Source organism: Carlito syrichta, unplaced genomic scaffold (genome assembly GCF_000164805.1).
Source record: "Carlito syrichta isolate Samal-C Ts95f unplaced genomic scaffold, Tarsius_syrichta-2.0.1 Scaffold315490, whole genome shotgun sequence".
Lineage (NCBI taxonomy): Eukaryota > Metazoa > Chordata > Mammalia > Primates > Tarsiidae > Carlito > Carlito syrichta.
This window is the reverse complement of record NW_007259586.1, coordinates 2,161,227-2,182,736: the sequence shown is the minus strand read 5'-3', so window position 1 is coordinate 2,182,736 and position 21,510 is coordinate 2,161,227. Positions and strand designations below refer to the sequence as shown.

Here is a 21,510-nt window from a genome sequence, read left to right as displayed (position 1 = left end):
GAGAAAGACAGAATGGGAATGCATGAGGAAACTTTATTTTAATATGTATGTATTCTATATATACATACTCCTCACTTGAAAAAATATCCACACTGTATAAGATACTAGTGCACAAAACAGTAAGAATTTAATGGTCCATTTTTTTCTCATAAAAACAAAACCATATATATGTATGTATATACACACACACACTCTCATATACATATATATAGAAAAGATGAGAGATGTTACGAACCAAGCTGTTAATAGTTAATTCTGTGATTGGGATTGGCAAGTGGTGAGAAAGAATGCCACTTTTATACTCTCTTGAAATGCTTGAATCTTGAAGTATGTATTAGTTTTGTAAATTAAAAGCAAAACCAAAAGCACTGCTTTTCAAAAGGGGTTATCATGGGATTTCCTCTTAATACTCAAGCATGGGGAACGTCTGGCAAAGACCGAATGATGTCCAAACAGGCTCCTGCACTTGAGAAATGGTCAACCTCAAAAAAAAAAAGGGGGGGGGGGAAACAAGATTAGGTTTGAAACCAGGGCCTGAAAATAAAAGGGGGGGGGGAGTAGTGAGGGAGGAATTTGTAAATCTAGAGAAAATCAGGTAGACTAGAGCACAATGGACCTTATCTAACAGAAGAAAGTGGGTTCAAAGTGTCCTACACGTATTAATAAAGGTATAGTAAAAAGGATTTAGGTAGGAAAGAAAATTTTTTTTTTTAGACAGGGTCTTGCTTTGTCACCCAGGCCGGAGCGCAGTAGCATGATCACAGCTTGCTGCAGCCTTGAACTCTTGGGCTCAAGCCATTCTCCCACCTCAGCCTCCTGAGTAGCTAGGACTACAGGGGTGGGTTCTTGAGATGGAGTCTTGCTATATTGTTCAGACTGGTCTTGAACTCCTGGTTTCAAGGGATCCTTCTGCCTTGACTTCCCAAAATGCTGGAAAGAAAATGAACTCCTTTAATAAGATGGAAAACCTAGGCCTGGAGGCTTCTGACCTGTGAGAACTCCTGTGTGATCTAAGATGAACTTTCATGGTAATGGTTCCTGCTTGGATAGGCTTAATGCCTAAGTGGATTCCTTATAGCCCCGTTCATTCTGCTCTCTAAGGTTCTGGGAGGCCATTTTTCTCAAACTTAGACCTGAGGGGGTCACCACTCGCGTCCCCAAAAACACACACAGAGCTTACTGGGGGCCCTATTAAAACTCTCCAGAGGTCACCTGCTATTTTGAAGTCTAAAATTCAGAACAAGGCTAGCCTGGTGCAACCCTCCCATTCTGGACCACACTCCCTTCCATCTGGGCCTCTGCCTCAGTCACACTTCACTCCTTTTACTGGCTCTCTCATTCTCTCCCTTCCAGACTCAGTTGAATCATAACCTCCCTCAATCTGGCTAAATCCCTTATTCACTATCATGGGACCTGTTCCTCTGCTTGGTGTGTAGTTTTTTGTTTTTAATTATAAAGATGTGGGGTACAATTCAGGGTTAGGTATTCAAACGTTGATTATGCAGGTACCCTTGTGGTGTGTAGTTTACATACATGTATTTCTTTGTAGTCCCCCACCCAACTGTAACCTATGAAGACCAGGAACCAGGTATTTCCAATCCTGCCATGTATCTGGCACAGAGTTGGTCTCTGATAAATGTGTTGAAAAAGGAGTAGCAAGACTTGCTTATTGCATACAAAGGAACAATAGCCTTCCTGAGTCATTTTCCTTTCAATTCTATGATCCTCTAAAATCAAAAAGCATGTATTCACTAAGGGATAAATATATTAAAAGCACAGTGCTTCCTGGAGTGGTATTCAAAGCTGCAGGCTGTGTAGACCATGCCTTTATTTCCTCCAGAGACATGACAATGCATATTCTTTTGAATGACTTTTCAGTTAGGCGGTAAGGTGATAGAGTTGAGTAGCAGTCACATGCAATCCTTATTTACCATACAACATGACAGTTAAGACTATCGTGCTTTAATCCATGTTACTGCCAAAGAGATCTTGTCTTTGGATACAGCAGACACCTAATGTCTACACTAATACAATAAAACCACCCTCCTGCTGCCCCCCCGACAATGACCACAATACATAAAGATATCACTTGGGGGGACAATGCAGTCAAAAATGTTTCACAGATTGACCCCTGCAAAAACCACCCTAATTGTGTTGGAGAGCACCCAGCTTTGTCATTTCTCTTATTACAAGATTATAATGGTGTGTATTCCCAAAGCCCTTGCATCTTATTGTGCTAAACACCCACAATACTGATGGTGTTGCTTCATTATAAGAAAAATCACCTGGAGGGACTTGAAAGTGCTCTTCTTTTTACTATGAATGCAGATCACCAAGGGTGGTCCTGGATTTAAAACTGAGTCTCGGGACACTGAGTGTGGATATTTATGGCACGCAAAGAACTTGCACAACGTAAGGGCTTTACAAACCGCTTTAATTGTTGGTTAAGCCAGGGATCATTTTAAGAAGCCATCTTTTTTTTTTCTTTGAGTTGGAGTCTCACTTTGTCGCCCAGACTGGAGTACAGTCGCCGCTTCTGGCCACCGCAGCCCCGACCTGCTGGGCTCCGGTGATCCTTCCGCCTCAGCCCTCCAAGTAGCTGGAACTACAGGTGCGTGCTACCACGCCCGGCTAATTTTTAATTTATTGTAGAGATGAGGTCTCGCCAAGTTGCCCAGGCGGGTCTCGAATCCGCGGGCTCAGGCAATCCACTCACCTCAGCCTCCCAAATTGCTGGGATTACAGGCTGAGCCACCGAGCCCGGCAAGAAGCCATCTTTAACAAAAGAGATGCCAGGGAAGTAAGCAGCATCCATAAGTACCATCTTGGAGACAAAATAACATACAGCAAAAGTGATATACTGTAGGAAGGCTTACTATTAAACCCAATATTCTTTTGAATGCCCAGGAGCTTAGGTTTTATAGGAAAAGCCTAACAATTAAGTTATACAATGGAACAACCCAAAAACTGTGTGGAGGAAATGGGGAAGTTATTCGAAACTACCTGATCAACCCAGGTGCATGTTAGATCATTTGAGAATGGGTTAACTTTTGTAAGTAGTGGGACTTGGGAGTATGTCTAACTCTGCGTACATATCTACCTCCAAAAATTATACTTTGAGATGACTGTCTCAACTTTCTTAGCAGAGCATTTTGGTTTCATATTTCAAAACAATGATAAGTGTGACTCCTCTTTTTTTTTTTGGTTAAATAGCTTAAGCCATGCTACTTAACTTTGCAATGAAAACAAAAGGCTTTCTTCCCTATTTTAATAGGGTGAGAAAGTTCTTCCTTTTAATTTGAAAATAAACCAGGATAACCAAAAAGAATAGGATACTCATTTCCACGCAGAAAATCCTCCTCTATAGAAACATGTTATGTCATTTACTGAGGACTCTTCTGATTGCCAGAGATGTGCTAAGCACTTTGTATTTATTCTTACCAACTCTATGAGGTATGCTCCTCTGCAGATGAGGACCCTGAGGCTTCAAAAGAGGTTAAGGAACACACCCAAGAATCACACAGAAGTGATGAAGCTGTTGGCTTGGCAGGATTGGCTTTATTACCAGGGTTTTATGCTATGCCGTGCCGTTCAAACTTTTACGTGCATACGGACCAGGGGAGGACCTTGTTAAATGCACATTCTGACTCAGTAGGTATGGAGAAGGACCTGAGATTCTGCATTTCGGACAAGCTCCCCAGTGATATTGATCCTGAGGCCACCAAATGAGGTCTGCGACCATACTCTGAGTAGCAAGACACTATACTGCTACAAGAGCCCTCAACTGATTACGTGACCTTGATCCATTTGAGACAACAAAGAGACAAGAAAGATATCAATCCAGAAGCAATAGTGGTTATGGAATGCATACATTTCCATGTATTTTTTACAGTAAAAATGCATTAAAAAATCTTTCACAAAAGAAACTTAAAAAATACAAGTAGGGTGAGTCCTCCCCCCAACATTCTTTCAGGCATCAGCTGTGTCATGGAGGGAGGGCAATTCCTACATGGTTGGATCGAATCATACAAAATACTCATCCATCATCTCTCATCAAGACATTTACATGAAGTTGGGGGAATGATTAAGGAAAGTAGGCTCACAAGAATCAGTTTCCAACTTAAGGTTACAGTAGTTCAAAGAAAACTATATCTTTCTGCTGAATGCATAGTCCCTGTACAGTACAATATTTCCAAAGCAAATCTGATGTGTGAAATTCAGGTAAAACTGCCACATCAAAAGTCCACGGATTGAGACAAGCCCTGGCGAGTAGCACATAGATTTTAAAATGTCAAACATCATCTCTTACAACAAGAAAGACATCAAGATGTTAACTTCAGGATGTACTCCATAAACCCACCTTGATTTCATTTTTTTAAAACTCTAGACTACAATGGAGAGCATCAGTTGTTTAACATCACAGATTTTGCTAGAACTAGTGAGAAAAACCCTAGCAGTGGAGCCCTAGAAATAAAATCTCCAAGTTGGCTCTTAGGAACTGGATGAAAAAGAACACCATTATTCAGTTGTACTCTTCCTCAGCCTTACTACTACAGCTCAATATATGCTTTGTATGGGCAACTTTAATAATAAAAATAGCATTCACAGGCTTTCCCCTTCTTTTTAGCTACAGAATGTACATTGTTTCTGTTCCAGGAAAGGAACTTGTTTTATAAACGTCCACACAGCTATAGCTACTCATTCTAATGTTATGTATAAACCCATAAGTCAAATAAAGCTCTGAACAATGTAATATTTATATATGCATAGTGTTTTATAAAAAGATTGGCCCACATACTGCTTTTCATCAATACAGAAAGAGCATTAAGTCCATAGCACACTGCAAGAAATAAATGAGTGAAGAACAGAGAATGCAAACAAGTGCTTAATAATTCACAAGCAGGCTCACCATGGAGGAAACGATATTCAAACCAACTAAAGCTTTAGAGAATTACTTATATAGTCTCCCATTTTAAAACTTTACATACCTGATTTAGTTTACATTAAAATATATCCCCATGAATCAATTTGTTCCATATTCAGAAATATAAACACATATCACAATCCTCACAGCTAAATTTTTGTCATAAATTCTCTTTTATACAAGAAAAAAGGCAACAGTTGTTTTTTTTTTCTTCAACAGGCTCTATTAATTACAATTTTAAACTCTATACACACAATGATTGGCTGGTTTTGTCTTTTTTTTCTTTTTCCTTTTTTTTCTTTTTTTACAGTACCATGGGAACAACAGTGATTGACTTGCAAAGTTTTGTGTCTATGGAAAATGCAAAACAGTACTACGAAAATACACAATGCACTGTAAGCAGCGGTTTGCTGTAGTGGTCCGACAGGTACAAGCAAACGTTTTGGCTCAGCTAGGCAGTAATTCATTTAAACCACATCTCGGGGCTACGCCGACCCAACCACACCTTCTGTGGGTCAAAAAGAATGGGTCTTTTGTGAAAGAGAAAAATTGTTATGTCTTGTGCTGCTGTCCAAAGACTCGAAGGACTGAAGGACAGAGTCACGAGGCAGAAGTTTCCCAACCAGGTCTAGAGCCACTGGGATCACATTCCTCCTCTCCCTTCAATCAAACCTAAAGACTCAGATTATGGTTTCAAAGTGAAGCTAGCATAAGAAAGAGCACCCCCAGTCCTCACTTCATTAAATATCAACAGAGAGGTTCCTTTTACCAAGGCTCTTTCCCTCTTCCCCAATTTGGCTGAGAGCAACCATGGGCTTATGCTAAAAAAGGGAAACACACTTTCTGAATTGGGGACCTATGCCTCCCACACACTGGGCACGCTGTCCTCCATTTCATTTGCTATTCAGCCTCAAATCAGAAAGACAACACAGAAGGTGTCTGTTGTCTGTTCCTTTGAGTAGTGGAGCAAAGCTGTGATGGCACTGCCCTAAATGAGATCTTACTCAATGTTGGAGATGCTAATGAACCTGACCATCTGTGCTTGGGTTGTACTTGGGTAATGGTGGCCAACCTTCTTGTCTCTGTGCCTTCCTGGGCCAGGGAGAGTACAAGCTGTTTTCTGAAACAACTATATCTCAAGAATATAAAATTTCTTGTGCTGCGTACTTTAGCCATAAATATCCTTCATTTGCAATAGTAGTCTTATCATACAGTTTGCATACTTTTAGGATCATTGGCAATCCTAATCCATCACCCAAAGGGTCCTCAGCTTGTACAAATAGACCTTTGCCTTTTTGCTCTTTGCTTTTAAGAAAACTCCCGACTACAGTATAGCACTACATCACTACATAACAGTCTGTATCAAATTAATTAAACTTAATCAATAATTTCCCTTCATGAGAGAAAATGATCAACAACCCCATTGAACCAGGAGAGAAAAAGATTGCCCAAAAAAGGGAACAATTCTTGACAATTCTACAGTTTACGTAGAAACAAAATTTATATCCCTTTGGGCTAGCATTTGGCAAATAATTTCCAAAAAAGTATGCATTTAAAAATACTTTCTTTAATATTATACATCAGGCACAACACTTTTCATATATATGTTTTTCTTATAAGATTTCAAATGCATAAAATGTTTGTCACTATTCATAGGATCATCAGGTGTCAGATGCTTCTTTAGGTAAGAAACTACATTATTTCAGGTTTGTGACCTTCCTCTTAGAACCTTTGACACGGTAAAGGTTGGAATGTGATTCAGAGTCTCAGATACTGAGGTCGGTGCTGCATTCTTTGTAAGGTCGCCGTCTCTGCTCCGGGGGATGTCTGGAACTTCTGCCAGCATCCTGCTTTGGAGTCCCCTCTTCCCTTTCCCGGTGGCCAGCTTTGTCCTCTCTGTTCCTTTTGTCAAGTGACCGCTCTCTCCTGCGCTCGGGGGATCTTGCCCGCCTCCGGTCAGTGGACTTTGCTCTTCTCTCAGGAGAGCTCCCTCTCCTTCGCTCTGGAGACCTCCTCTGATCCAAGAGTCTTTCCAGAGACCTTCTCCGACGGCTGGGCGAGCCATCCCTTCTGCGGGTGGGTGACCGCTCTCGCCTCCTCTCGGGAGAAACCTCTCTCCTCTTCTCGTGCTTCTCCCTCCTCTCCAAAGTGTTGTCAGCGCTGCGGGTGCCTTCCCTCCGCTTCTCTGGGGATCTCCTCTTGGGCCCATTCATCGCCAGCCGTTCAGGCTGTGCGTCTCTGGGTCCCTCGGGTGCCCGGTCCTTGGGTCGGCATGCCCCACTGTCGGGTTTTCTAGAAGTTCCATTCCAGGTGTGGTGTTCATTGGGTTGTCTGCTATACTCTCTGCTGCCTTTTGGATCTTTCAGGTGTGCCCGCTTTTCCCCATGCTGTGATGATTTGTGAAGATCGGGTGGATAACTGGACTCCAATGATGGATGCTGCCAGTGGTCGGCCGGCCCGGCCCTCACTTGCGGAAGCCCTTGTGGACCGGAGGGGGGGCCGTTCCGGTCGCTGCTGGGGTCTGCGAGGAAGAGAAACGAGAACCACAGTTGGGTAGGAAAGGTCTTCAGCTCCTGTCCCCACTCCTGCCCACACCTGAGATCTCATTAGTCACAACAAACAAACAACTGTTAAGGCAGTCAGAATCAAAGCCAATGGAATCTTGTTAATTTAAGTATAATTGCAAGTAGTCAGGGTTACAAACTAGTACTTGCGCTTTCAGCATCTACCTCACTGTTCTCCATACCGGAGATACAGATCATGAAAGAACTTATAAAATCAGCGATGATTTCAGTCTTTAAAAGCACACCCCAAATAGTCTAGAAGTACCAAAACCTCCCCCCCTTAAACATCCTCACTCTTCTTTCCCCACCCACCAACCCTTCTCCTGCTGCCCATCTCTCCCCCAACCCCAAGAAAGAAAATATTCTTCCCTTGAAAGAATACTTGTTTTGATTTGCCTAACAATAACCTAGGGTATTAAACTGGATGGGTACAAGGGAAGCCTTAGGGGGATGGAGATAGTCTATATCTTTGCCAGGGGGTGATTTCAATGGGTGCACGCAGAGGTGAAAACTCTGCTACACTGTACACTCAGGATTTATGCAATTTATCATATGGAATATACACTTGGATTTAAAAAACAATCTGGGCTGGCTGGCAAAGGGGGTTATGGAGAAAACACGCAGACCGGATGCTGATGACTGGCAAATGTGACTTGTATGTGAGGGTCCAGTAAACTGTTCTCTCTAGCTTTGTGTGTGTTATTCCACTACTTTCTCTACTTTTGTGTAAATTTAAAAGTAACTATTTTTAAAACATAGAGGTTTCTGATAGATGAGAAGAGGAGGGAGGGAGGTTGTTAGGTGTCCATTTAAAATAAGATGGGCCGGGCTCGGTGGCTCAGCCTATAATCCCAGCACTTTGGGAGGCCGAGGTGAGAGGATTGCCTGAGCTCATGGGTTCAAGACCAGCCTGGGAAACTTGGCAAGACCTCATCTCTACCAAAAAAATAAAATAAAATTAGATGGGGCTAAGATAAAGGTTTTCTGTTTAGAAGCACCTTTTCTTGATGATATATGAGGCAGTCAAAATGATAGCTAGGAGCTTGGGGTCACTGGGCTGCTTCTTACAACATCAAGGTATTTACAGATTTAAAAGAAGGGCAGCCCATGGGCTCCTGATAAATGACGGCTCCTATTTATCATTATTAGCCCATTTGAAATGATGTTGCAAATGTTTTAGGCAGTGTCCTGAATGTAGGAGAGCTCTTTCTAAAGCAGGGATGTTTTGTTGCAACTAAACCCAACAAGTCATACACATGACGCCATTCCAGGCTAGGCACCTGAAATGAGGCATTGCAGTCTGGAGGGCAGACTGGTATGACAGGCAGAGACCAAGGGATTACTGGGGCTCTTTCAGGATCTTTCACAAGCAACAAGTTCAATATTTAGCAATTAATCTGTTTCATGAATAATCTCCCAAAACCTAGGGTGCCCATTTAAAATGGCCAGATGGGGCAGCTGGGCTCGGTGGCTTAGCCTGTAACAAAAGCCAAAAAAAGTCTAAAGCAGGGGTCAGCAAACTTTTTTCTAAAGGATGACAGTAAATATTTTGGGCTTTTGGAGACATAGAGTCACTGTACCATCATAACATACAAAATAGGCAATGCTGGCCGGGTGTGCTGACTCACACCTTTAATCTCTGCACTTTGGAAGGCCGAGGCAGAAGAATCACTTGAGCCTAGGAGTTCAAGCTCAGCCTGGGCAACACAGTGAGTAGCCTGGCATGGTGACACATGCCTATAGTCCTAGTTACTTGGAGGCTAAGATGGAAGGATTACTTGAGTACAGGAGGTCAAGGCTGAGGTGAGCTATGATTGTGCCACTGCACTCCAGCCTGATGCCAGAGTGAGACCCCAACTTGAAAAAACAAAGAAATAAAGAAAATATTGGCTCCAAGAAAAGGGGGTGTGTGTGGCCATGTGCCAATCAAACTGTACTTATAACAACAGGCTGTGGACAGGATCTGGCCCATTGAGTGTAATGTGAAAATAAACACTTGACCAAGCAGGAAATCCCATTTTCTCACCTAGTGAAGCCCTCTCTACCTAGGGTAGAGCTCTGTGCTATAAGGTTCATCCTCTCTAAATGCTGGGTAGGACACTAGAATGAACAAGAACAGGTTCTGAACAAAAGTCATGTGAAGAGCAGGGTGAGGGAAGGTGCCTAGGCTGCTATCATAAATGTAACCTGGGGTTCTTAATGCCTACTTTTAAGACAAGGGAGAGCAACACTTCGACATGGTCAGCGGTGTACTTACAATTCAAGGAACGCAGGGTGCTCAGAATGAATTGCCAAACATATCAAAATAGAGCTAAGCAGAAGCAATGAGGAAATTAGGCCACAGCACAGAAACACCTAGTATTGATTGAGCTACAAACCGTAGTTTGATTATGGCCCATAAGGTAGAAGCAAGCCTCCCCGAGCTTTTCATTTCTCATACATGCAGCGATATTAGGAGGTATCATCGCTGTGGAAGGGAGGGCCCAGCACCAAGAACAGTCAGAGAGAAAGAGAGAGAGAGAAAGAGAAAAAGTTGAACATTTAGATTCCCTATAACAAAGAGGAAAGAAAAAAAAATCTGCATTTGTTAACATAGGGCAAAGAGAGTTTATTTGTCCAGTCAGACAGTCTAAGGCAACACTCAAATAAGGCTGCAGAGACCGCAATCGGAACAGTGACGTTTTTAGACAGCCATAAGGTGACTTGAGAACCCAGACAATGGATGCATCCTTTTTTTTTTGTTTTGTTTCAAATAACTGGAACAATGACAGGCTGGCATAGGAGAGCAATAACAATAAACAACAAAAGAACAAAATCCCCTCCCCACCCCCCAAAGACCGCGGCAGTTAAATTAAGTACAAAAAACTCATTACAAAAATAGCCTCACAGAGAAGCAGGTTCCAATCAAGTCAGAAAAATATTGGAACTTAACATATTATAACCCATTTGTGACTCTAATCAATAGAATTAGAGAGATTTAGTCCAAATGACGCATGGAGACATTACAGCAGCACAACCCTGGCATGTTCAACCCTTCTTGGAAAACCATGTATTTAAATGATCTTTATTTTTAGCTCAAAGAACATTTGTTAATGTTGGATTTTCATCCTCAGTGCAACAGACATAGGTTTTGAGAAGGTACACAGGTTACTGACGATGACTCTCAAATGAATATCACATCCAACAGAAGCATAGGGAAGACAGAAAGGGAGACAATGTTACACAGTTTCAGTGGTATCAATACACCTACTGTCAGAAGTTTAGTACAGTGCACAGCCATGGCATCTTAATGTTGTCAAAATACTTCCCCTGTGGGTGGCCATGTCTAAGGGGGTCTTGTCCGATACCCATCCTCTCCCCCAATCCCGTACCTTGGACCCCTTGTATTTTGCAACTGTACAAAGTCCAACACCTGAGAAGGCTGCCCTTCCAAGGAGCTATCCTTCTCTTGGAGCTGCATCTGAATTAAGCATCTCATCAAGTCCGAAATGCAACTGGGAATTGTGCAGAGTGACTTTCAGAAAAGAGGGCGATAACAGATAAATCCCTAATAAAGGGGACCAACGTATATGGGGACCATTCCATCACAGTTTCTATAGAAACTTTTGTAGACCTTTGGTTGGGAAAAAAAAGCCCTACATCTAGGGCATAGCTTCTTTTTTTTTTTTAATTTTAAACAAAAATCTCAAATAAATAGGACATAATTATTATAATATACAATATTTTGCCATCAGAACACTAAGCTATGTAAAGATCATTGCTGTCTACTCAAATCAAGTCTAAAGGCATGACAAAGGAACTCTATGTATAACCTGGCTTTCCTCATAGGAAAGGTATAGTCACATGTTTCCCTCACGATGAGCACTGGGAATTGATTTTATCCTTTATCATTTAAAAACGTATGGCTGATATATCACCAGTTTTTGTGTGTCTGTTTGTTTGAGAGTAGTGGGCTCAGGTGGTCTCATTTGGGGTAAGAGACCATTGGGGGAAGAACCGTTGTACACAGAGCATAAAGAAGGTGAGCAAAGCCCCTAAATCTCTCACAATTTCACGCCTCTTAGATAAAGACATCGAATAACCAAAAAAGGAAAAAAATTGTGCCTCAACATATCACTCAGGAAACCTGCTTTCCTGCTTCTTAAAAGGAGTATATAGTCATTTTGTGCTAACAATCGGATCTGAGAAACAGTTTGGCACAGTTCAAACGAACATTCCTTCGCTCTTGGTCGGACTAGACAAAATGTTCTCTCTGATTATCAGAAAGGGGGCTATAAAGATCTTGTCTTAGGCCATGCCCCAGTCCACGTAAGCAAGCAAAAGGATGAAATGTGTAGAGATTTCAGAACAAGCGAGGCAAATAATCACATGGTGCGAGAGGCTGGTAAGACACTGGTGAATAGGGGAAACAAAAAAGACTTTCCTGCTGCCGTTCTGGAGACAAATTCATGGAGTCATGCCAGGGAAGGAAGGAATGTTTTCATAGTTTGACCCACCATATTCTGGTACCGAGCCGTCTCCCCGCTTCAGAAACAGACGAACTCTGCGGCCACCATTCTTAATCAGTTCTATAGCCCGAGAATGCTTCATGTTTTTGGTGGTCTCACCATTGATCTCTAAAATTTCATCACCAATCTGCCAAAGCAAGAGAGAACAAAATGAGATTTAAAATTCATGTACCAATTCACCAAACACCTATTAAGCTAGTTGCAAAAAATCTTCTATTGCTTCGGATGAAAAATACACAGAAATCCCTGCCCTCATGGAGATTCTATTCTAACCAGGGAAAGATAGCTAACAAGAAAACTAGAAAAATATATGTATGTCAATTAGTGTGAAGTGCTAAAGAAAATAAAGCAGTAAGGGAAATGTTAATTGCTGAGGGAAGGAGGATAGGTAAACTGCTTCCATGATGGCTCCAAATGATTCCTGCCTCTGTGCATTCACATCCTGTGTGGTCTCCTTCCCTTTGAAGGTGGGCTGGATCTCATGACTTGTTTCTAACAAATAGAGTACAGCAAACTTAATGAGATGTCAGTTCAGAGATTAGATTACAAAATGACTTCATTTTGCCCTCTTTGGTTTGTTACTTGTTGGCTCTGATGTATGTTGTGAATGCCCTGTGAAGTCCTGTGATAAGGAAATGAGGGAGAGCTCTGGCCAACAGTCCATAGGCACTGAGTCCTAATAACTATGTGAGTGAGCTTAGAAACAAACCCTTCCCAGGTGAACCTTCAGATGACACCATGATCCTGTCTGACACACTGAATGAAGCATTTACTTTGTGACAGCCACTATCCTAGGCACTGGAGGTAAAGAAGTGAACAAGACAGGCCAGGTCACTGTTCAAAAGGAGCTTATATTCCAGAAGGAAGAAGAGGAAAAGCACTAGCTTTGGGGTCTAAAGCCTTGAATTTGAATTCTATCACTTAGCTAGGTGGTCATGCTTAAAGTCCTGTAACTTCCTATAGTCCACTTTCTCATCTGTAGAAGGGGATGTTAACAACACCCACATCTACCACACTGCAGGGATCAAACTGAATAACATATGTAAATGTGTCATGTGAACTATAAACATAATAAAAAATATGATAATGATATTTCATTTTAATCAGAAACTCTTTACAATGATTAAAAACAAGGGAAAATACATCCCTTGTGTTTGAAATTCAAACAAAAGAAATATATTCTTTGATGTATCGTCCTTTATATATATATAAACTGTACAAGAAAATGCAAAAAGAAAGGATGTAAAAGAAACTGGTATACTGTTTGAACCTAGAAATTGTGTTTTTACTATGTGCCATTTTTTTGCTGTTTAATTTTCTTAAACCACATTTGTGGTCTATTTAAAAAGTGTCAAAAAATTTAGTCAGAAGAAACTTAACACCAAGATTTGGCTTAAGTACAGGTATTAAAAACCCCACTCTTAATAAATGTTTTCCTATTTTTGCTCAGGCCCAATTTCAGTCACTTTTTTCCTTTTCTGCCCTGATTATCTTGATTTCTTTTAATTTGTAGCAAATGACTCTCCAAGTATACATCTCAATCTATGTGACCTATCTGTGAGTAGATTTATCTTTTCTTAATCATTCAATCTGCCCAGGACAACAGCACATTCATCTATAGTAACACATATTAGACAATGAAACAGAGCAGAGCAGACTTTTGACATTTATGTATTCAAAATTTGCAGCTTTACTACAGAGCAACTCTGAATATTCAAGCCATGGAGCCCCTGGCTCTTTGCTGAGGCAGAGACTTGCTCTTCCTGCAGTTGGGGTAAGGAAGCTGGAGACTAGCTGGAGAAATGAGTGGCACTTGCCACCCAGAATATACAGGGCCATGTGGCTTTCCTGCTCTCTAAAGTACCCAGAAATTCCTGTTAAGTGATGTGCCAGTCTCAAGAGATTTTAGCACCACAACTAGGAAAATTATGTTTGGAAAATATCTAATACATTTAAAAGTAATTTTAATCCTTCATTCAATCCCAAAGAGCTGGAAAGGCCCACTTTAGCAGCTATAATTAAACATGCTTTAGGGAGAAATGTACGGTAGGGTGGGAGTCATGCACTGAGAGAGCTTTGAAAGCTGTAGAAAATTCCCATGAACATGAAGACTAACTACACATGTCAAGAAGTCACTGCAGATGGTTTATTTGCATCAACTACAGACGGTACACTCCCTACTTACCCTCATCTTTCCACACCTTTCTGCAGGACCATCCTCTGCTAAGCGCAGAACATAGAGGTCCATGTTATACTCTCGGCCGCCTCGAAGACTAAAGCCAAATCCCTTGGCTCCTCTTTCCAGTTCCACAGTGTAAAAATCTTGCTCCTATTTAAAGAAAGTAAATGCAATCATTCTGAAAATACTTATAGCCACACATGTTTCTCTCCACCTCTTCCCAAACATTCTCTATTATGCTGATTTGGCCAAAAGGCACAGTCTTTGTCCCACTCTTGGTGACTCTCAATCGTCTATTAATCCTCTTGATTAATCTTCATTAATCTCAGAAGTTAGAGATTCAGAATTTGAAAACATTAATGAGCAAGTCTACATACATGTGTGCATTTAATGTGATATGCATATATTAAAATTGAATCAGTGAGGCTGCAATTTGTATTTAGGATGGGAGAATTCTTTATCACATGGTACCAGCCCATTGGCTGCTGGATATACAGTCTCCCCTGATCCATGTCCTATAAATGCTAGCAGTGCCCATACTGGGTTACCAACAACAGCCTCGACACACCTAGGAAATGGTTCCCATGCTGGTCAAGGAGAATCACGAATGGACTACTGAAGATCCTGAGGCAGCCAGTAAAAAAGGAACCTAGCTAGACACCTGTAGTCCCAGGTACTTAGGAGGCTAAGGTGAAAGGACTGCTTGAGCCCAAGAGTTTGACTCTAGCCTGGGCAACATAACAAGACCCGTCTCAAAATAAATAAATAAATAAGAATCTGTTTAATTTGTATCACCCAATGCTTCCCAAATTTGCTTCATCTGCCATTATTTACACACCCTCCATTGCCATCCTAAGGGACAAGTCTTTTGCACACTATGGGTTTCACTTGAAATTCAAAAGTCTGAGAAACACCTTAACAAAAAAAAAATTTTCTTGGCAGAAAAAGTTTATGAATACTATGAGTAGACATTAGCTGTTTTGCTTTCTCTGATCGTGGATTCTTGTAGCAATTACAGCTTTTCATTTTTTCCCCTAGAAAAGGATATCTAGGGATAGTTTCTAAAGACAGTAAAATGTTATTTCTTGGACAATCAAATGTGAGTACCGATGTGATAATAATCAGCTCACAAAATGCTATTTATTTTTAATTAGGGGAGGGCGTTAAAAAAAATCTTGTAAAAATAGCATCAGAAAGTTGAAAGGAAATGTGAAAAGTATACAGAGAAAAAAGAGAACCGGCTCTCACCTGTGTTGCCTGGGGTGCTTTGAACTCAAACTGAGATTCCTGCTTTGGTTTGGTGGTATTCCTGCCAAAGTGAGAGAAATAAATATAAGAGTGACCCATGGGGAAACTGAGAAAGCATCAAGGACATGTATTGTCATGCTGAAAGTTACTTTTTTCCCCTTCAAACAAACAAAAGAAGCAGAAGCCATGTCTGACCTTGTCTCCTGGGCCCCTTGCTGAGAGGGGGTGTGTGTGGTGGTGATGGTAGCAATCTTCTCCGCATTGGTCAGCAAGGTGGCATTCGAGGACTCTGCGGGGGGGATAGAGCATAAAGAAATGAAGGCCCTAGAGAAGACATAAGCCAGGTAGGAGGCATGCAGAAGCCCCACATCTGAGTAACAAATCTGACTTCTCAGACACCATTTCAAATAGTCTGACTCAAATTTCTAAACAATTAGGAGTTTAATAAACTGCTCTAAGATCTTCTTTGATATGGGCCATGTAAGTCCTCATGACGCTCCTCTCAAACAGACAGCCCCACAAATGAAACAGAATTTGCCAAAGAAAATGCTGCTCTAAAACTTTAGCCAAAGTAGGTGTCTCTCACTCCTCCCCTACCACTGAAAAACAGCAGTCTCATCCAAACACTGTACCAACGAGAATTATCTTCCAGAATTTTACAGGCTGATAATAAATGTCTCTGATAACATTTCCTGTAATTTATTAGCAATATTTAGTGAGTCTGCTTGATTTTCTCAAGTGAATATTAAAATCGCTAGTATGCTATCATCTTGTTAAACACACACACATCATATGTACTTTCTTCCCCATTGCCTTTAATAAAGCACAACTGAAAATATGGAACTCTTGACAGACCTCATCTAATATTATTCAAAAAAAGATCAGCTTTAAAATATGCATTAGTTTGAGTCATATTTTGTAAACATGAGTTGTATAAATCACGAAGCCACCTTCATGTAATGGATATGATCATATTCCTATATAAATGGACTCTATTTTCCACTAATCACCTTCATAAGCAACATCATTACTCTCTAGAAATTTGGAGGTCCAGAATCCGAAAATACTTGAGTATAACTATAGACTGCACACCAACTCACATATATTAAAATATAATCCTTTATATAGTAATGGCTATATGTTCTTTACTGATACTTTCTTCATAAAGATCAAAGCAGGTAACAACCAACTAGGAGCAAGTTGTAACTTTATGTTTAATTTTAGGTTGTCTATTTGGAACTTGGCTTATGTTTTCTAATTTAAAAAATGCTAAATGTGGTGTTTAGGGTCTAAGATTTGCCTGTAAATGCTCACTTCATTCACAGTATACCAGGAAGTCTAGAAGCTTCCAGAAGACCTATGGTTCAAGGTAGGCACTCTCACGTTTGTTGAATACATACATCTTCCCATCAGGTAACACAAGGTCCCTGTGGGAAAACATGTTAAGTATTCCAAACTGAAATAGGTGCAAGGTGTCTCTCTCCACTGGAGCCCTGGACCAAAAGACATCCCAAGTAGACCTAATTACTTGTGGTCTATCTTCCATTTCAATTTCCTAAGGGTATTATCCGGTGTGGGTCTAGCTTCTTGTAACTTTATTTTTATTATACATAGTGGACGAAAGCATGGGCTTGAGATTCAGAACTGGATTCAAATCCCCCTTTTCTCTACTCATGCTTATTTTTCTCTATAGCCCTTGCTACTGCTACTACTTTTTATTTATTACAATGGGAACTTGTGTACATTATTTAAACTCTCTGCAAAATGAGAAAGTTGAAATATGATGTCAAGAGTTTATATTGCAACCATAAAAGCCCATTATTCTTAGAGCTAAGGCACAAGAATAATAAGAAAATGTAGCTAAATCAAGTGAATTGTTATGTGAATCCTATTCAAGCTTAGGACAATGTTTCCTCACAATCTGCTTTACCAAACCCTTCTATAGATTCTGAGAAAAAAGAACCTGTCAATTAGGTTTGGAAAAGAATGGGTGAAAGAAAGGTCGATGTTTTTGTGTGTCTGTGTTTTGTTTTTCCCGTGGACTCCTTGGAGACTCTACCACACCGGAATGCCTTGCGACCCTCCAAGTTGGGGAGGTGGTACTTGTCAAGCTCACTGGAAGGAAGTTTAGCGTAATGGTTACTCGGTCTGATTCTGGAGTCTGACTATCTGGCTTTGCATTGCAGGCTCTGAAATTTACTGGCTGGGACTTAAGCAATGTTACTTTAACTGTCAGCACCTCAGTTTTCTCACTTGCACATAGGGGATAACAGAAGTATCTAAGGAAATTGGCACAAAGATTGCCAAAGAGGAATGTGCTTGGGTTGGCGCCTGGAACACAGAAACAGCTAAAAAATAATTAGCATATTTTTGATAGCATGTATTTATTATTATTATAATACTAAAAGCATATTAGCACATTTCATGATGGCTACTATAATGTAAATGAAAGTTCTTTGAGAGACTCTGAAGCGACACTAGCTCCTTCATCTCACTTCTACTGAAGGGCAGTTAACCAGCAGAACCAAGATGATGATCTAAGTGATATTTTGCAAGTACGCCCACTGTGTCAGGACACAGGACAAATAGACTGCACACTGTCAATGCGACTTGCCAGAACTTTCATAAACACAGGTATTGGTCCTTTAACAAACTTCATATTGTTCATTGTAATTAATTTTATGGAGCCTCTCTGAGAAATCACAAGGTTGTTCAGGCCATAGGGAAATCATGATCAGGATACTAAAAAGAATGTTTCCTTGTAATTAGAGTGATTATAGTTACTGAATTGTACAGAGGTCCCCCTTTAGAGTTCTTGTGTGTTGTTAGTAGCCACAGTTTTCTAGGCAGAGCAGATCCCATTCTCAACCAATTTTTATATTTCTGCTGCTTTCATGATGTGATGAGATGTGAGTGATTTGAGATAACCACTCCATATGCATATAGAATTTATTTACTAATTTTTTTCCTATCCTTTTATTTGCTATTTTCCCCCTTAATATTTATACGAAACTTTTTTGAGGGGGGATTTCAGCTTAACTTTAAGCATTTAAAAAATTAACACAACATGTCTTTTTGAGCTTGCTGAATTTTCTTCCTCTCATTATTTTTCTTAATCTATAAAACACCACCACTTAATGATCATTTACAGTGCGCCAAGCACTGTGTTAAGTTCATGACTACATGAATTCTTCATTGGATTCTTATCACTCAATAAATAGGGACAATTATTGCCCCCAGTTTATGGATGGAGACACTGAGGCATAGAAATTGTAGGGAACGTGCCCAAGGTCATCCAAGGAGCAAGTGGAGGTGATAGGCATGCATGACAGTTAATGTTTAGTCTTATTCTGTTTACATGGGAATTATATGTTCGGATCAAGGAAATCATATCTAATTGGTACATTCCTTTCAAATAAGAAATATTTTTATTTTACTGCATAAATACCACCAACTTTACTAAGCAGTATTGTAGATGAATTAAAATACCCTGCTTTGACTGCTAGATTTCAGGGAACATCTTCAAAGCATCAAAATAACTTTTGGCATACTCTAGATTTCCAGGATGCTTTTATAAGACCTATAAAGTTATGCTGGTTTTAATGAACTTTTAAGTCTTCATTTGGAATGAAACCAAGATTGAATCTGTTGAAATGCTCTCTAGCTTTTTAAAATATAGAGATGAAGCCCATTATCAAAAATGTATGGCTTTATCCCAAAGCATAATTTGTCACTTATAACAGAAAAAAAAACATAAAAGAAGGGTCTGAAATACAAGTATTCGTCTCCCTACCCTCCAGCAGCAGTATTACAAAGAGGTATCAAGGTATTTGACTTTTAAAACAGCAAAGCAGGTGGACAGATTAGATATTTTAATGACAAAATCCAGAAAGCACCCTACATCCTTTATTAAACAGTGTTTACACCTACTTTAGCTCTCCCAGAGGAGTGAAAATGAATATTACTGTACTTTCCGTAGCAGTCATGTATCAAGGAAAGCACAGTCCAGCTCAAGGCACTGTTGGGAGCTGTTCTAAATCAGAGCACTTACTCTTCTGACAGGAGCTTCCATCTAGGGTTTCAGCCCATGACAAGCGATTATAATTCTAACCTTGTTCTCATGTTAATATCCTTAGCCACCCTTACAGAATCCATATTGAAAAGCTAAGCAAATCAACAAAGGATACCATCATTCCTTCCGTAAATATTGTAATACATACACACATATGTAATAAGTATCTAAGAGAAGCACTGGAAAATTTGAAACCCATAAATATTTGAAAAGATTCGGGTGACTTTTCTATTCCATGCCTTTGCCAAGGAAACAACAATATCTGTGTCGCCAGGCAGTATCTCCTATGTAAGCAAATACTTTGAATCAGAGTGATTTGAAGTTCAAATTTAAGACTGTAAATCAAATAGTATATTTTTAAGCTCCTAAATATTTTCATTATCTTTAATTTGACTCAATCTGATGGTTTCATGTTAGCCTGGCTCAGTGAGGTTCTGCCCTGTCAGATTAAAGTCCTTCTCCCACTCCATGAGGCATTTCCATACAATGCAAATGTGGTCCGACTTCTCAAACCCCAGTTTCAAGTTCAGATTCAGTGATGTTTAGCTATTCTCTGGGCCCTTCTATGCGGCGGTCATTACATACCTATTTGTCCCTTGTATCTCACAGGAGAAAAGGTTCTGCCCTCACCTCCCGCTCCCACCCTGGTCCCAAAGAGAGTCAACACAGAGGAACACAAGGGACCCCCTGACCTAGGCCTGACCAAGTTCTATGAAGGTAGGCCTTCTAAAAGCACAATGACACCAAGGAAAGGGGAGTTGTGTTTTAGAGCTGTTGTTGGAGAGGTCAGAGAGAAATGGGGGAAGCAGTGTGAGGGAGAATCAAGAGGAAGATGAGTGAAACTGGAGAAAGACTAAGGCAACTGATGACAAGAACTAAGAATTGGGCAACATGAGTTATACAGAGAAGTGAAGTAGATTCAGACTGGATTCTAAGCACTGTCCAACCAACAGAGCATCTTCTCAAAGTGCCTCCCAGGGTGTTCCAGAACAGTGCCCCAGACGGAGCTTTGAAACCGCTCTTAGTTAAGAACTTCTGCCTCCTTGTAGCTATCATGAAACACATCTTCTCTGGGACATTGGATAAAGTAAACGTTAGAGTGAGAGATCTGAAAAAGATCAGAGGTCCCTAACTTGGGTACACCACTTTCCTCTGGCCCTCCAATCAACCATATTCAACACACTTTCACAGAGAGGTGGATCCAGCTTGACTTTCTCTTCATCAAACTGTAATGGTCACTCTGTCTTCTAAGTGTTTGCAAAAACCTCCTGGATCTCTCCAGCATCTTTCTAGAAATCTAACTCCCCTGCTTCTACTCCAATTTCCAAGACAAGGGGCAATTTCTAGCCCCTTTTAAAACATGAGCATCACACATCTGCCCTCTGCCAGACTTGATTCCCCTTACCTGTCCTCTGATATTTACAATGTAGCTGGTGAAGGGCTTTATTATCATGGCAACAAACTCCTGAAATATCTCGAATGAAATAACATTCTCAGAACATGTGCTGTCTTGAAAAAATATTAGCCCTTATTTGCTACACTGTAGCAACCTTATGTTTACTCTGTTCTAATATGAGATGTCTATTTGTATTTTACATTTTCTAAGTACTAAATTTTAAAAATGCCTTTTTATTGCCAACCGTTATTGGATAATCCATCTTGCATTATTTATTATTTTTTTTTTTTGGCATTCTGGTTTTTCAAACCTATTTTCCAGTGTACTTTATTAAATTAACACCTACTATGCGTACCACAGTATAAATTGCTTCTGCATAGTTCTATCTTTACTGACTTCAAACTCTATTTCTAAGTCCTTCCCCCTCAAGGAGTACTTTCTTTCCTTCCTTCTTCTTTTGGACATTCTTATTCCTGCATTAAGACTGATCATTTATAGAACTGGAAAGTCAATACCTGCGTATAGTTCTTTTGGATTCGTTTTTTTTTTTTTTTTAAATCTCTCCATGACATGTAGAAAACATGTCTAAATTTATACATAGGCATATCTTGAGGATGTC

General features: G+C 40.3%; 1 protein-coding gene across 8 annotated transcripts in view; it reads right to left on the bottom strand.

The window, feature by feature from the left end:
• Positions 1–3,852: 3,852 nt before the first annotated feature.
• MAGI1 (membrane associated guanylate kinase, WW and PDZ domain containing 1) overlaps positions 3,853–21,510 on the bottom strand; it is a 692,842-nt gene continuing 675,184 nt past the window's right edge. For 5 of the 8 annotated variants that reach the window (XM_021706368.1, XM_021706369.1, XM_021706371.1 and 2 more), the window contains 5 exons: positions 15,619–15,712; positions 15,424–15,484; positions 14,182–14,325; positions 11,985–12,123; positions 3,853–7,445 (listed from right to left, as the gene is read on the bottom strand). In XM_021706368.1, the coding sequence (XP_021562043.1) occupies positions 6,691–7,445; positions 11,985–12,123; positions 14,182–14,325; positions 15,424–15,484; positions 15,619–15,712 (1,193 nt within the window). In that variant the 3' untranslated portion in view covers positions 3,853–6,690. Of the gene's footprint in view, positions 7,446–9,866; positions 9,956–10,071; positions 12,124–14,181; positions 14,326–15,423; positions 15,485–15,618; positions 15,713–21,510 lie in introns of those variants that run through there. The other 3 variants (XM_008072888.2, XM_021706373.1, XM_008072889.2) reach the window with 3 other exon arrangements.